Source organism: Carettochelys insculpta, chromosome 27 (genome assembly GCF_033958435.1).
Source record: "Carettochelys insculpta isolate YL-2023 chromosome 27, ASM3395843v1, whole genome shotgun sequence".
Taxonomy (NCBI): Eukaryota; Metazoa; Chordata; order Testudines; family Carettochelyidae; genus Carettochelys; species Carettochelys insculpta.
Window position 1 is genome coordinate 16317495 of NC_134163.1, and position 14838 is coordinate 16332332.

Genomic DNA, 14838 nt, shown 5'->3' on the forward strand with positions numbered 1-14838 from the left:
GAGGAGGGGATAAAAATAGTTGTTGCTTGCTCACAGCTCCCTCCCATGGCAGCCAGATCGATATGCTCATCCCAAGGACATAAGTGCACAGAGACCCATGTGTGCCAAACACGTGCATGCAAAGAAGACAGCTCCCCCAAACACCCTCTCTCCAACTACAGGAGCCAGAGGATGAGGTGGCCGGCCAGGGAGGGCAGGGATCACCTGGCTAGGTTCCCCCAGGGAAACCCAGCTGGCTTGGCAGAACTGCACCCAGCACCTTCTCCTACTGGCACAGCTGGAGCTGAAGGATGGTCTGGTGTCATTCTCCAGAACTCCTCCACTGGGGCAAAGGGACGCAGGCAGAGATTCCTCTCACTGCGAGAGGGGACATCTACTTCCCAGCTCCTGAGCTTGCTGGGAAAGGCCTTGCTGCAGCTGCCTCTTGCCAAGTAGCTGATGGTGCAAAACTCTCGTGGTCCCCTGTACCCAGGCCTCCTGCAACAGTTTGCATCCATTGGCGGAGGCTGACTAGGGAGGGAGACCACCCAGCAGCAGCAGCAGGAGCTCTGGGCTGCCTGAGTATTCCAGCCAAAGCACGGCACAGGCCTCTGCTGCTGTGGGCGGGCTTCACCAGCCAGCCCCTTGCAGGGGGAGGAGGAGAGACATCAGCAGAGAGCATGCCCATCGGCTGGGTGGCTCAGGGGGGCATGGGCATTGGAGTCCATGCCCTGCATGGTTATTGGGGCTGGGGAGAAGACAGACAGCACAGTCACTGCTGAGCCTGCAGCTACTCCCACCCTGGAGCACGGACTCGGGGGTGTCCTGGCTGGGGGAGAAAGCAGCAACTTGGGGCTGTGTTCACAGAGACACACAGCTCGCACAAGCTCCACTGAGAGGCCTGCCAGGGACATGCCCGGGGACAGCCGAGACATGAATCCAGACCCTGGGCAGGCTGGATGCAGTCACAACACCAATAGCCAAGGCCTGAGATTGCCCATTCCCCGCTGGAAAGCCCAGGCGGGAGGCACCACCCCTGCCCTGTGAGAGGTTGCTATCCCACAGCAATGTCAGGTGCATCCCAGGCAGAAGGAGCAGCAGCCCCTCTCCCCGCAGGAGGCCTCGAAGGCTGATTTCTGAGAGGCACAAAGAGGCTGTTCCACCACATCCTGTCTCCCTCCTTCCCCCACAGGCTCTGGGAGCCCTGTGTACCTGCGCCCACTCTCTGTAGGGGATATGGGGCTTTCCCAGCTGTGCCGCCGTGAGGTGGACATGGATCTGACTAGCGTGGGAAAGGACACCTCATCCTCCTGCAGTGCCAGGCCTTTTCCCTGCGTGGCCAGGCACGCCCTGCCAGAGGGGCTGTCCTGGGGCCCAGCTGCACAGGAGCAAACAGATTGACTGTTCAGGAAGTGGCAGCTGGCCGCCCTGTGTTGTGCTGAGCCAGAGCTGGGATCAGGGCAGGCAGTGCCCACAAGCGTTTGCCCCAAGCCCGCAGGCTCGTCTTCCATCACAGGACAGCTTGGCACCGCTGGGCCCATCCGATCTGGCAGCACTGCCATTCCCGGAGCCAGGCTGGCCTCCAGCACGTTCGGCAACTCCAGGTCTCTGTAATACTCTGTGCCGTGGAGAGCAGAGTCTATGGAGAGGAGATCCTCACTGCTGCTGTGCACATCCCCCATCAGGGCATCTGGCTCCGGAGAGGACGAGTCTTCCTGTCAAGGGAATAACAGAGTAACATCCAGGAAAGAGACGGGCGCGGCAGAGCAGGGCTGGAGCAGACCAAGGTGCCTGGGCCTCAGGAAAGAGCAGGCTCCAGCTCCTGCTTGTTTCCCTCTCGCCTCCTGTCACAAGCAGGAGACAGCAGGGCCCAGCCACAGGCAACCAATCCCTCCCTCTGGGGCTTCAGGGTATTAACACCTACTAATGGGCTATTCCCACACCTTGGAACCACACCCCAGCTTCCCTGCCCAGGGGAGGGAGGCAGCCTGGCCACCACCACACACTGGGGACTGGAGTCCCAGGGAAGAGGCTGGAGTTAGGCTTTGTGATGGTAATCACATGGCTGGCTTTAAAGAATACATGGTGTGAGATGCTTTGTCCTGCTGCTCACACCAAGAGCGGGGCTCCTGCTCCTCTCTGCACTTTGTGGGTGGGGCAGGGCGTGTGCAGGCCCTGCACACACCCTGCATCGCTGGCTACTGCTCACTCAGCATGTTTCATCCTCAGGCTGGTGCTTTGGCCCCGACCCATCGGCCACACTTGCCTTTTCCTCTGCCATGCTGCCAAAGAAGACTTCATCCTCAGCAATCAGGGAGGGAAAGCAGGTGTCAGGGCTGCTGCAGTCTGAAGGGGGGATGCTGCTGGCAGCAAACTCCCGTGAGCACGGTTTGCAGTCTGACCCTGCAAGAGAGAGACAGTCACAGGGGCACCCAGGCACTGCAAGCACAGCCCAGGGAGCCCCAGTGCCCAACACATGGCACACAGCCCCCTTGACTCTTACACAGTGCTGGCGCAGGAGCCATTGTGACCTCGGCTGCCATCTGTCTGGAGCCAGCTGGAGAATGTTATGCCGCAGCCACTTTGCTGTCAGGGTACTGGAGAAGCTGCTGCTGCCTCACAGAGGCCCTCAGGTTGCTGACAAGGTGCCAGTGCAGCTGGTCAGAGGTTAAGCTGGGGGCAGCAGAAGCACACACTGGTTCTGCTTTCCCACTGAGGCTGTAGGGCACTTGATACAGACAGAAAGTACGCCCTAGAAAGTAAAGGGCAGAACTTGCCCAAGCTAGGGTCAGGCTGGGCATCCTTTGGGCAGAGACACAGAGCAGCTATGGAAAAAAAACCAGAAAGATGAGCCAGCCCCTGGCTGCAGGCAGCCCAGGCACTGCAGCTTGAACTCCAACCCCAGGCCCAGCCCTTCCACCTGGCTGCTCATCTGGATTTGTCCTTTCAAAGAGGGCTTGCCCTGCAGAAACATCTGCCCCAGGTTGGCCCCAGGCCCATTACTAGAGACAACTCCCCACACTCTACATGTGGCCAACCTGTCCCCCAGCCACTCTACGGCATGTGGGATTCATGCTGTTCCCGCACAGAGGCAGTCGGTGGAGTTGGGCCTGCCCTGTGCGCTGATTCAGCACTGGGTAAGGCCCACACAAAGCAGCTCCACAGAGGGCATTTTAAACCATTGAGTCCAGGGAGGCACAGCAGGAAAACCCCAGGGGACACAGAGCCTGCCTGGAGAAGGTAGCATGTCCTCTGCTAAATTCCATCCAAAAAAATCAAATGGCACAAGACAACCAGAGGCCTCTGCATACAATCAGGCCCTGACAGAGCCAGGGAGCCATGGACCACCAGGCTGAGCACTACGTTCCTGGCACAAGGCCCTTGTGAGGCACATAGCTCCTTTTCTCCAAGGCTGATCACATCCGCAGCCCCTGCCCTGGGATGGACAGCACACATGTGATGTGCAGATGGCAGAGAGGGTGACAAGCTGTAGAGCAGCCTGGCTGAGAAGCCAAATGTCACTGCTAGGGCTGTAAATGCAGGATGCCTGCCCCAGAGCACAGCTGGCCTCTGTTCCCACCTGGCCCAAAGAGGGACCTCCCTCCCTTCTGCCAGCAAACTGAAATGGCCCTTCTCCACCAAGGGGATAAATGTTTTGCAGAATGTCTCCATAGCAGGGCCCCCAGCTCACTCCTGCCAGAGGGCAGGCAGCTGGGTCAACTGCAGTCCTGCTGTGCGAGCGATGGGCTGTAACTCTCCACAATGTGCTTCAGGTGTACAGGGCACCTCCAGTGGCCCCTGCCCAGCGAAACGTGAGTGAGTGGGGCTCCTGAAAGAGCAGTGGTGGAGGAGGGAGGTGTCTGAGAGAATTCAGGGCAGCCTTATATCTAGGAGAAGCTTGGAAGAACGCCCCGTCTTGTTAGACCCCCCATGGCTCAAGTGGGAGCCCCAGATTTCAGCTCTCAAGGAGGAAGCTGGGCGGCTCTCGTAACCAGAGCTATCCCAGATCTCCAGAGACTGAGAAATCTAAGAACTGGGCCAAGCAAGGCCCTGGGCCACTCTCCACCCATGTTTTCTATTTAGGTGCAGATTTTCCCCTCCATGTGCAGAATGAATTTTATGGGCATGGAGGCGTGCGTGGATGCGCACCACCATCAGGAGCACAAAACCTAGAAGTTGATGTTTTGCTAATTAGCTGCTCAGTATCTGAATTTCTCCTTGAGCGGCTGCACAGGCATGCAGCTTTCAGGGCACCTTGGTCTCACCCTGAGAGCAGATGAAATGCCATGCCCCATAACACCTCGAGAGCACTTTTGCAGGACGGCACCTAGACTCACCATGGGACCTGGCTGCCTTCACAGCCCCTCCTTGTTGGCTCAGCTCTGGCAAGGTGACAGGATTTGGGGGATCACTGATTCTCCTCTCCCATTCATTCTTCTGCCAGGTTTCTCCATACTCATGTGCAGGAGCAGAGGTGAGGTCGGGGCAGTCAGCCAAACTCCTGCAAGCTCCCACAGGCTGTTTTCATGGCACCTGACCAGCCCTGCCCTATTCTCTCAGGCCTCAATGACCCTGAAGGCCCCTGCACTTGTCAGCTGGGAGGAGTCTCATACACAACGTCCAGTTGCCTTCTCCATGGGAGAAATTCCCAGACATGCCAAAGTGACACTGAAGAAAAAGGGTGTCTCAGCCCAGAGCAGCAATCCCCCAGAGACAACACTGTGCTGGGAGAGAATGTGGCTTCCACCAAGGAACGCCCTCAGGCACTCCGCTGTCTCCTCCCCTTGCTGGCCAGGGTTCATCAGCACTGCCAGCAGGTGAGGTACCAGTCTCCATACAAGCACACCTCCACCTTGCACCACCTGTTTTCACCAGGAGAAGCCTGGATCATCCCAGAGACAGACACGCTTGACCAGCACCCAGATAGTTTACCACCACCCAGACAGGCTCCACAGAATTGTGCCAAAGGCATTCAGAACAACAGGGTGAACATTTTTCCTACCAGCCTGGAGGCTTGCTTGTGTGGAGGATGTATCTGCAACCTTAGCCGAGGAAGACTCCCCCATTCTCAAGGTCACAGCCCCCACCTAGGACCTCTCAAGGTCCCTGCCAGCTCTAGTGTGCTGTGATTCTATGACTGCTGCAGGGATGAAAAGCACTTTTACAATAAGACCCAACTGCAAACAATTCATTGCCCTTGAAAAGAGAAAATCAGTATTTCTGGCCAACGCACCTGAAGGATAACTGTGGGCAAGGCCCTGCTTCAAGGCTGGATTGCAGATAGTTGTCACAAGCTTTGAAGCACTTCTCTGCGCACGATAGCCACAGGAGTCTGTTCGAGGGCCCACAGGCAGCTGCCGCAAGACTGAATTATATCTAATGATTTTATTCTCATTCCTTAAAGACAACAGACCAGGGGACTTCGGAGGTGTGAGGTGCGAACTGGTCTAGGCTGGGGTTATAACGATAGCCTCAAACAGCAGGGAAGGATTTTATTCTTCAGTATCAGACTGCTCCCACATCTGTGTCCTCTGCCTTGAAGAGAGAGAGAGAGAGTGTGTGTGTGCGGGCGGGGGGGGAGGCACATAGACACACAACCTGAGAGATCATCAGGAAATAAAACAAAGGCTTGCCAAGGTTCCTGGCACACTGCATCATCCAGCTGACTACATCATTTTCCTATGTAGCGAACCACTCCATACATGTTGACCGTGATTTCTAAACTATGACATGACTCATGGAGAATTCAGGCGCCATCTTGAAGGCATACACTGGAGAGAAGCCAAGCCACTGGACCAAGCACAGTGGTGGATGTTTGAAGATGCAGAGAACAATGTCAGTGGAGGCCAATTGTGCCTGATGATCCAATAGGACAGACCTGCACTACAAGTAATCCCACAACATGATCAGGAAACCAAAGTACCAACATGTCGGGAGCATGCCACACTTCAAAATCTAAATGCATCCAAATGTTCTATAGGCCTCTATTGCTGACCCTGCAATTGACACCAGGAAACCTGAGCTAATGACTGGAAACCTGTTTAAATTCACTCTCTGTGATGACAACAGTAGGCATTTCATACACATAGCTTGCTTGTTTAGATCTCAAGGAGCAGGCTGCCAATGCTCTTGTGCACAGCCAGGACTTTCCCATGTTGAAATGGGTGATAGGTATACAGCCAGCCCTAAGGTGGGTAAGCCCTTCCAAACTGCCGCGGTAAGCATCCAGCCTCCCTGGGGGTGCCCAGCGTTACATGGAACATGGCATACGATGGCACAGCTATATCATGACTTCCCTGAACCTTAAGAACTCAGTGTTCCTTCATGAGACTCCAGATTACGATCACTACCCATCTGCAGAGGGAAGTGTCCTGCAATAGATGTTTATTTTTCCCCTGTGTGTTAATTGATTGAGAGGAGAGAAAAATCCCTACAAGATCACACTGAAATCCCCCAGAAGAGCCATTTGAATTGAATCTCACCATTATTTATGGGTAGCCATGCCAACACCCTCATTTATGTGTTGCAGGCTGTCATAGGCTGGTGCTGGACTTAGTCACATTTAATAGGTGTGGAGGTGACATCTCACACTTAGTCATATCACAACCCTAAACGAAGCAGCATGGTTACAGCACAGGCACTGGGGGGAGATGAAATAGGCAATTAGCTGGATGTCCCTGTGGAAAACCCCGGCGAGACCCAGCCAGCAAGGGTGAGAAGCTGAGGTCGACCTGGAATAAAGTCATCATTTTGGTCAGAGTGTCACACCTGGAGCTCGTTGTGAGGTGATTTCCATGAGGACCAGCAAGTCTCTTCCACAGTGACCAGCAGCTATGTTAGACATGCTACTAGGGGGAGGATTGCTGAGCTGGTGGCGCCTAGAGGAGAAGGGAAAGTTCTGCTTTCATAATGACAGGGGCATAGAACAAGGCAGGAAAAGGAAACCGTTCTCAAGGTAGGAAAGGAAACCGCTGCTTCTCGTGCCCCTTGGAAGCAGAGGCCCTGGCCTGGAAAGTGAGCTGGCAGAGCCCCAGAGGTCACCAGCTGCAGGGACCAAGCAGTCACTTCCACACTTGTGTGGGTGGGAGCAGACGGTGTCTCTACACTCAATGTGGCGATGATCGACCTTCCTGAGTCTGATTTAGCGTGCCTGGTAGGGACAGGCTAAAGCGAACATTCTGAGCATCCCGGTCACCTCCAGAACGCCTTGCAACTCGAGGAGTGAAGGATGTTGCTGGAGAAACACTGCCGTCAACCTCGCGCTGTGGGGGTGGCAGAGAAGTTCGACTGAAGGTACGCTGACTCCAGCTATGCTAATCACCTGGACAGCGTTGAAAATCTGAGGTCGACATTGCCCCCCAGCATAGACCAGGCCCAAGAGACATGAGTTGAAGTAAAACCAATAAAGTGTTTCTCCTGGCCAGCAAGAGCCATGTCCTGCCAGCTTGAGCTGCTCCAGGAAGAGGACCATTGTGCCAGCACAAGGTGCCTGCAATCTCCCAGCCCGAAGGGGAACTCTGGAGCGGAACCAGCATTCTTGGAATCCTGGTGAAGGTTCAGCACATCATGCTGGGCTGGAGGTCTGGACAGCGCACTGACTGCAGCCAGGGTAACTTCACCCCACCGCACAGCACAGATAGATCCTCTCTGTGAGCTGCAGACACTCCTGTTCAACATGCGATAAATCAGTCCTGCAGACCAGCCCCTGTAAACGTCGTAACGCAGCCTTGCACAGCAAGGGATCGTTACACTGCAGCACAGGGAGCCCAGCGCTGTAAGTCTGGGAGACCATTTTAGGCAATGTGTGCACAGCCAGTTATGACAAATTACGCCCCAGGCTACCTTTGCAATTGACTCTTTTCCAGCTAGTACCATGGAGAGGGAAGAGCCCTGCAGCTGAGGGTGTAGCCAAGTAGCAAAGCCATCTGCACAGCTCCCCAGCAGCCCTGCCCCACAAAGCATCTTGGTCAATGCGCCAGAGGCAGACTGGCTTCACCCACTGGCCTGGAGAAGCAAATGCCCAAGTCAACAGACCCCAGACTACCTCATGCCAGTGCAGATTGCAGAGCACACGTCACATCACATCAGCCACATGCTGACTCAGGGATTCTTAGCCTGCGGCTGCAGCGCCCTGGGCATCTGCAGCGCCCTGGGCATCTGCAAGCAGGCTTCAAAGACTCCACCAAGCAGGGCCAGCCTTACCCTGCTCAGGGCTCAGTGGGGCTGACGCACAGCAGCTGTGGCACTGATGGGGATGTGGATGCCAGCAGAACAAGGGAAACCAGGGCAGACTCCAAGCGACAAACCGACCCTGGAGCAAGCGTGGGGTCAGGGCTAAGAGACAGGCTTGTGAAGCAGAGGAGCAGCGTGCACAGCAAGGGGTACTCACTGCACCCCCTGGGAGACATGGGCAAGCCCATGGCCCTGAAAGGGACAGGTCATGCAGCAGTCAGGGCCCCACACAGAACAGCCCGCACCCAGCAGGAACCTGCAGCCTCTGGGCTCAGCCAGTCGCTGCCCGGTCGCTGGTGCAAGCACTAGTGTGGCACAGCCACAACAGGGCAGCTATGGCGTAGATGCTGCTGACAGCAACGAGAGGGATTCTTCCTCTCCAAGGCCAGTCTGTTAAACCAGGCATAAGGCTCCCAGCTGAGGCCAAGCCTCCCTCAGGGCTGTAGCTAGGGCAGGCTGATTTTTTGAAGCACAGACGAGGCCTTGGGCGGAGTGTTTCACAGAGGGTGACCCACACGCCTGCTGCTTACTGTTCCATGGGCTGGCACTCGGAGCACATACAGAGGGAAAGAATGAGGCTCCTTGAGGGCCTGTGGAGATGGCTTCTAACTCAACCTGAACAAGCACCTGCACTAAGCTCCAGAGGTCCCAGGTTCAGCTGGGCGCGTTAGTGTTACCTGAGCGCAGGCCGGCCAAGGGGAGGGCCAAAGGGGGCAAATTGCCCCACGCCCAACAGTTCAAAGGGGCCTGGAGTGGCAGCAGCTGGAGCTCCAGCCCTTTTGACTTGCCAGGGCAGTGCTGCTCCAGCTGCATGTGGCAGTGAGCGAGGGGGAAGGGGTCCTACTGCCATGGCCCAGGCACTGTTGAGGGCTGAATGCCCTGGGCCCCACCTCTTCCACTCTTGCAGCTGCCCCTTCCGGGGCATGGAGCCAGGCCCCACTCCCACCTTACCCTAGCTCACAGCAGCTGTCCGCCCCTCTGCACAAGCTCCTTGGGGCAGGCTGGCCCAAGGCAGCCACCACTGGAGCGTGGGGAGAGACCCCCTCTGGCTCAGAGCTTCAGTGGCTCCCACCTTTAGTCCCCCTCCCCTGGCTGCCTGGCAGAGAGATGACAGAATAATGCTCTCAAGACCAGTCCCTGTTTGCTTTAAGGAAACATTAAGCAGATTAGCAGGATGGTTGCTTAAGGGCCTCTGGCTGGGAACCATAAAAGGTTATTGCTGCAGTGAGCAGCCTGGCAGCGGAACCCCTGAGCTGCTGGTGGGGAAAGGGGCTGCACACTCCCAAGGACTGGGATAGGCATGATCCACAGCCTGGGGGCCTAGGTTTATTTAAGGCTCTGTCGCAGCCCAGCATCCACTACAAGTTCCTGCCCAGACAGGAGAAAAGCGCCATGCAACATGACAAGCCAGCTGCGTGGCAGGACAGCTGGGGATGCAGGGAAAGGCACAGCAGCTAGGAGCAGTCAGGCCTGGGAGCTGGGAGAACCTGCGCCATAGGCACCACAGACAGGACAGCCCTGGGACCTCGTCCACGCTGACTCAGGCTAACTCCTTGTGCCCCTCCTTCACTGGGGCTGGCTAAGACAAGGAGGGGCCCATCTCTGGGAAACATGCGTGGTATGTGATGATGCACAGATGGGCTGAGCAGGCTCCACTCAGTTAAAGCAAAGTGCAGGTATAAGTGCCAGGAAGACCCAGCGCTGGGGCTTAAATCTCCCCACCTCCCACCCTGCCCGCTGAGAAGGATTAAAGCACTCAGTGCTGGCTCTTGCTGCTGCCTCACAACTCGGCCCATGTCCTTTGCAGCCTGGGCCAGCAGGTGACACTGAGGTGGATGCTGCACTAGCCTAGTGATTAGAGCAAGGCAGACTGCCAGGGTCCTGGACTCTATTCCCATCTCTGCCACTGCCTCACTATATGACCTTGGGAAAGTCATTTGCCCCTAGCTGAGCCTCCATTCCCCTCACCCCGGTAAAGGGCAGGGTTGTGTGAGGCTCAGTGAATGAGCCAGGGAACCAGCTCAGGAGGACATGTACCAGAGACAAATTGCTCACATAAGTTCCTCAGGTGTTCTCCGCACTTTCTCTTTGCTCAAAGGCAAGCTTGGCCATGGCAGAGAAAGGCAGTGGTAAGCCTTGGCCAGGCCCTGAACCGTGGAGCATGCTCCAGCGGCTTCTGGACACTTCTAACAGGTTAGGCCAACCCTTCCTCAGGACTGTAGCTCAGTCAGGCTGATTTTGAAGCACAGACCAGTCCTTGGGCTGAGTGTTTCACAGATTTAAGGGAGAAGAACTATTGAGAAGCCACTTCCCAGGCGGCCCTCTGGGGGCTGTCTGTCTCTCTCTGGGTTATTAGCCCAACAGTGCACAGAAACTTGCTGCCTGTTGATGCAGGCTAGTGTCATGACAGCAATCTGCTTGTGAGAGCTGGGCTGGGCTAGGGGAGGGGAGACAAGCTGGCTGACTCTCAGCCACACACTGGAGACCTGTGAGCAGGGATTCTACATGGCTCCGCCCCAGCTGTTCCCAGGGAGGTCGTACCCTGGAGTCTGGTGGCTCAGCTAACTGGACTCGGCCCAGCTCCCAGTGGGTGACATGGGTTCCAGACCAACACAGGGAGCGGCAGCTGATTTCTAGGTAGCTTGGTGCCCTGCTCTCACCAGCTGTGCCCCAGCCTGGCTGTTTCCAACTGACTGCTGAGGAAATGAGCAGCCACACAACTAGCGTGCCCATGCAGTGATGGCATGTGTTGAACCGTTCCCCCTCCATTCTAGGAAGACAGGCCAGGCAGCAGGAGGCCCTGGCTATCCCCTCAAGCCTCTCCTGGGCCTCAGGGCAACATGGTTCCTCCTGGCTGTATAGCAAATATACTAGGGTCTTTGCCCACTGCATTTAAATGCTCCCAAGCACTGGGGTCCCTGCTTGGCCCTGGAGAGATGAGGCCTCCGCCAGATCCTGTCTCCTGTTCCCCTGCACCTGGGGCTGTAGCCTTTCCTTGCGCCTCAGGACTTCCCCATCCCTGGAGCAATCACTCTTCACCCAGCAAGCCTGGGGCTATGTGACATGCTCAGCTTCAGACTCTTTCCCCTAAATCAGCTGCCTCAGAGGCTGCTGTGTGCTGTGCTCTGAGCTTCCTCTGGCAGCCGCCCCCACAGCGTCACAGGTTCCAGACCTTCTCTGACTGCACTGGGTCAGGGTTTCTTGCAGCCACTGCTATCGTCATACTGGTTGGTTTTCCAGGCATGTGTGCGCCCTGCCTTTGTGCTGCTCAAACACCCCTCCCCCCCGCCAGGCCATGTTGCACAGCAGGCCACTGCTTTACCTGCCTTACTTGGCGGCAGGTTGAGGAGACCCAGAAGACAACCCAGTGCCTTTGTCCAGCTCAGTCCCTGACACAAACCCCTGCCCCCGCCCCACAGGCCAGCTGTCAATCCCACAGGAGCAGCTGCTGGGCAAGGGGCTGGAGCACAGGCCTACTGCTGTTCTGTAAACTCACTCCAGCTGGACTGCTAGCTTGCCAGGGCCTGCTCCCCCAGACTCTCACAGGGAATTTGTCTCCAGGGCACAGGAGACGTCTGTCTCTTAGCTTAGAAAAGAGGAGACTAAGGCGGGATATGAGAGGTTGATAAGGTCATGACTGGTGTGGAGAAAGTAAATAAAAGAGAAGTTATTTACTCTCCCAGAACACAAGAATTAAGGGTCACCACATTAAATTAATAGGCAGCAGGTTTAGCACCAGCAAACAGAAGTATTTCTTCCTGCAATACACAGTCAACCTGGTGAACTCCTTGCCAAAGGGCTTTGTAAAGACCAGAACTTTAACAGGCTTCAAAAAACAGAATTCATGGAGGACAGGTCCATCAATGGCTGTTAGCCAGACTGGACAGGGATGTTGTCCTTAGTCTCCGTTTGCCAGAATCTGGGAATGGGCGATGGGAGAGGGATGACTTGATGGTCACCTGTTCTTTTCACTCCTCTGGGACACCTGGTATTGGTCGCGGTCAGAAGACAGGACACTGGTCTAGATGGACCTTTGTCCAGCTCTGTATGGCCATTCTTATGTGCTTGGAAGGGGCTGTATATTTAACCCTGACTCCTGAATTCCCCAGAAAGTCATGTCTGTTCAACACCAGCTTAGTTAACCGGTGGCTCAGTTCCCACTAGACAAGCACTTGGCACCCATCGTGCGTGGCTCACGAAGGATGCATGTGCAGGGACTTCTCTCATTCACTAGCCAGCATACACAGCTTTCAAGAGTCCCCTTGGACACCTCAGAGATGGCAGCAGAGGATGGCCTGAGTGTGGTACAGCTTGTGCTTGTCAGACTGAAAATCCCAGGTAATTTGTGGGGGGGGGGCCAGTGGGGGATTCAGGTGCATTGAGAGCTAGTTCCACTGCTGACCCAGCCAAAAGTGCATCCCCCGCAGCACCACAGGGTCTCCAGGGCCAGGGCCTCCTGCTGCCTGGCCTGTCTTCCTGCAGACCAGAGCAGGGCTGTAGTGGAGCTGAGCTTTAGCCAAATGCCTTGTGCCTGTCATGCAAATGTCCAAGAGGACAACATGTTCTGAACTGCTGCTAACTTAACCCTGTGGGCTGAACCTACTGTGCTGCAGGAGGGAGGCTGGTGTAAGACAGACAGACAGACTCTCCAATCTGAGGCAGAGGGGCCAGTTAGCACCGCAACATCATTACAAGGGGGACCTATTTTATTTGGAAAGCAGCACAATTCAGCCCCCAGCAGCTGCACCAGATCTCCCTGCGTCCCAGCAAGCTGCTGCAGCATGCCCAAGTTTGGAAAGGGTTAATCTGAATCAGCCTTTTCAGGAGCCCAGTCCCCAGTCAATTTCTGCTTCCTGCTCTGAGTGATTTTCCATATGTCACTCAGTCTCAGAGCCACCCCGGCTCCAGGGCTCGTCTGCTCAGGAGGAGAAAGAAGGCCTGGACGTGGGGACACAGGGCCAGCCTGAAAAGCTGCCTGCATAGGATGAGCCAAGCCCCAATGACTGCAAACTCCATGTTCCGTAGGCCTCTGGCTCAGCGTGAGCCCACAGCAACACATTATCAGAGAAAGTTGCACAGCACTGGGGGGCTGAGACCTCCCCCCCAGTGCCAAGATCAGGCCCCCCCAACACTGCTCACTGGTACCGCTACTCTCCGATTAACAAAGGGGGACCTCTGCCAGTACCGCTCCTCACTGTCCCTCTGACCCCAGCGGCTGCCAGCAAGGCTTTGTCAGCCCATAAACTGCAGGGGATCTCATCAAAAGACCAGAGGGGCCTTCTGCCTCTTTGCACACATGACTGGGAGCCATGCTCTCAGCATGGTGTGACCTGCAGCACTGCCAGAGAGGCACCTGGAGACGGCCACCTCACCAGGGAGCGAGCAATCTAGTTCGTTAGGCAACCAGAAGACGGACATTTAACCAATTACCCAATAGCTAAGAGCACTTATGGTGCCCCGGAGCAAAGATTAAAGGGAAGGAAAAGCATTAACAAATATTTATGCAGCATCCCCTCTGGCTAGGAAAGGCGAGATTCTAAACACAAGCCGCTCTGCCAAGCAAGCCAAACTCTGCGGGCGCCCAGATGCTCCAGGTCCGATGTCCTCACTGCTCCGCAGCCATTACCCAGGACCACCAAGCAGGGCTCCCACAGCCACTTGCGGCCTCCAGGGTGGGGTGTTACCTCTCTTAAAGGACCATCTCTTCATCCAGCGCTTTGAGAACGATGGCCAGGAGTGGTTTAGCAGTGAGTCTGCCATGGGGAAGCCTCCTGGGCCCCCTCAGGGGCGAAAGCCCAAGCAGCCGGCGAAGGTGCGGTTGCTGCACAGCAGAGCACAGCCCAGTCTGAGGCTGCTCTGCTGATTCCCGCCCAGGAGCTGCCAAGAGGGGGGAGTGGAGACACCAAGTGTTTTGTCAAAAGTATCAGCTGATTGAAGAGGCAGCCAGCAGGAAATTCTTGTGCTTTGCATGGCTCTTCATGCAGGTGGGAGACACGCACTCACTGCAGCAGTGAGGGCAGACAGGTTGGGGCCTCCAGGGACATGGCTCTGCTCCCCAAGCACAACTGCCCAGATTGCAACTAAACCCAACAAGCAGCTCGTGTCCTGTCACTAACTCTCCTCTCGCTGGCGGATCACCCCCCAGTCCAGTCCTGGTCACGCTGGAGACAGCCTGCCAGACCCCTCAGCCACTCCCGAGCACTGTGAGTTCACTGTTCAGACACCATCCCCTCGGAACACAAGATGAACCCCACGTGTGCACTAGCCTGGTGTCTGTGGCTGCAGCTGGCAGGGTATCCAAGCACAAAAGCAGAGCCGGAGCAAGCCTTGGAAGCTGGCACCTCTGGGGGATTCTGTAGCAAAGCCTGTTCTGGGAGCCACTCGTTTCCAGTTCATCTTCCTCACAGCATCTGTTCAGCCTGGGGAGTGAGGGTACCTCTCAGAGAGGGGATCAGAAGACCCCCCCCCACTGGCTGGAAGGCACGGGATGGTTTGATGCAGGAGCACAGCGCATTCAGCACCCAGGGCCAGGCCAGCTACCGGCCTGGAGAGGTCATAAGGGCTCCCTCCTCTCCCCAGGCAACAGGCTCCCGCGGTCAGAGCCATGTCACACAGCTCCAGGGGCAC

At 56.2% G+C, this 14838-nt stretch overlaps 1 protein-coding gene across 1 annotated transcript in view; it reads right to left on the reverse strand.

The window, feature by feature from the left end:
- The window catches only part of ARHGEF18 (Rho/Rac guanine nucleotide exchange factor 18), an 85017-nt gene extending 71046 nt beyond the window's left edge, over positions 1 to 13971 (reverse strand). Inside the window, exons 1-3 of the mRNA XM_074978595.1 lie at positions 13896 to 13971; positions 2246 to 2382; positions 1192 to 1694 (exon numbers count right to left, since the gene is read on the reverse strand). Coding sequence (XP_074834696.1) covers positions 1192 to 1694; positions 2246 to 2382; positions 13896 to 13971 — 716 coding nt within the window. The remainder of the gene's footprint in view (positions 1 to 1191; positions 1695 to 2245; positions 2383 to 13895) is intronic.
- Between the last annotated feature and the right edge of the window lie 867 nt (positions 13972 to 14838).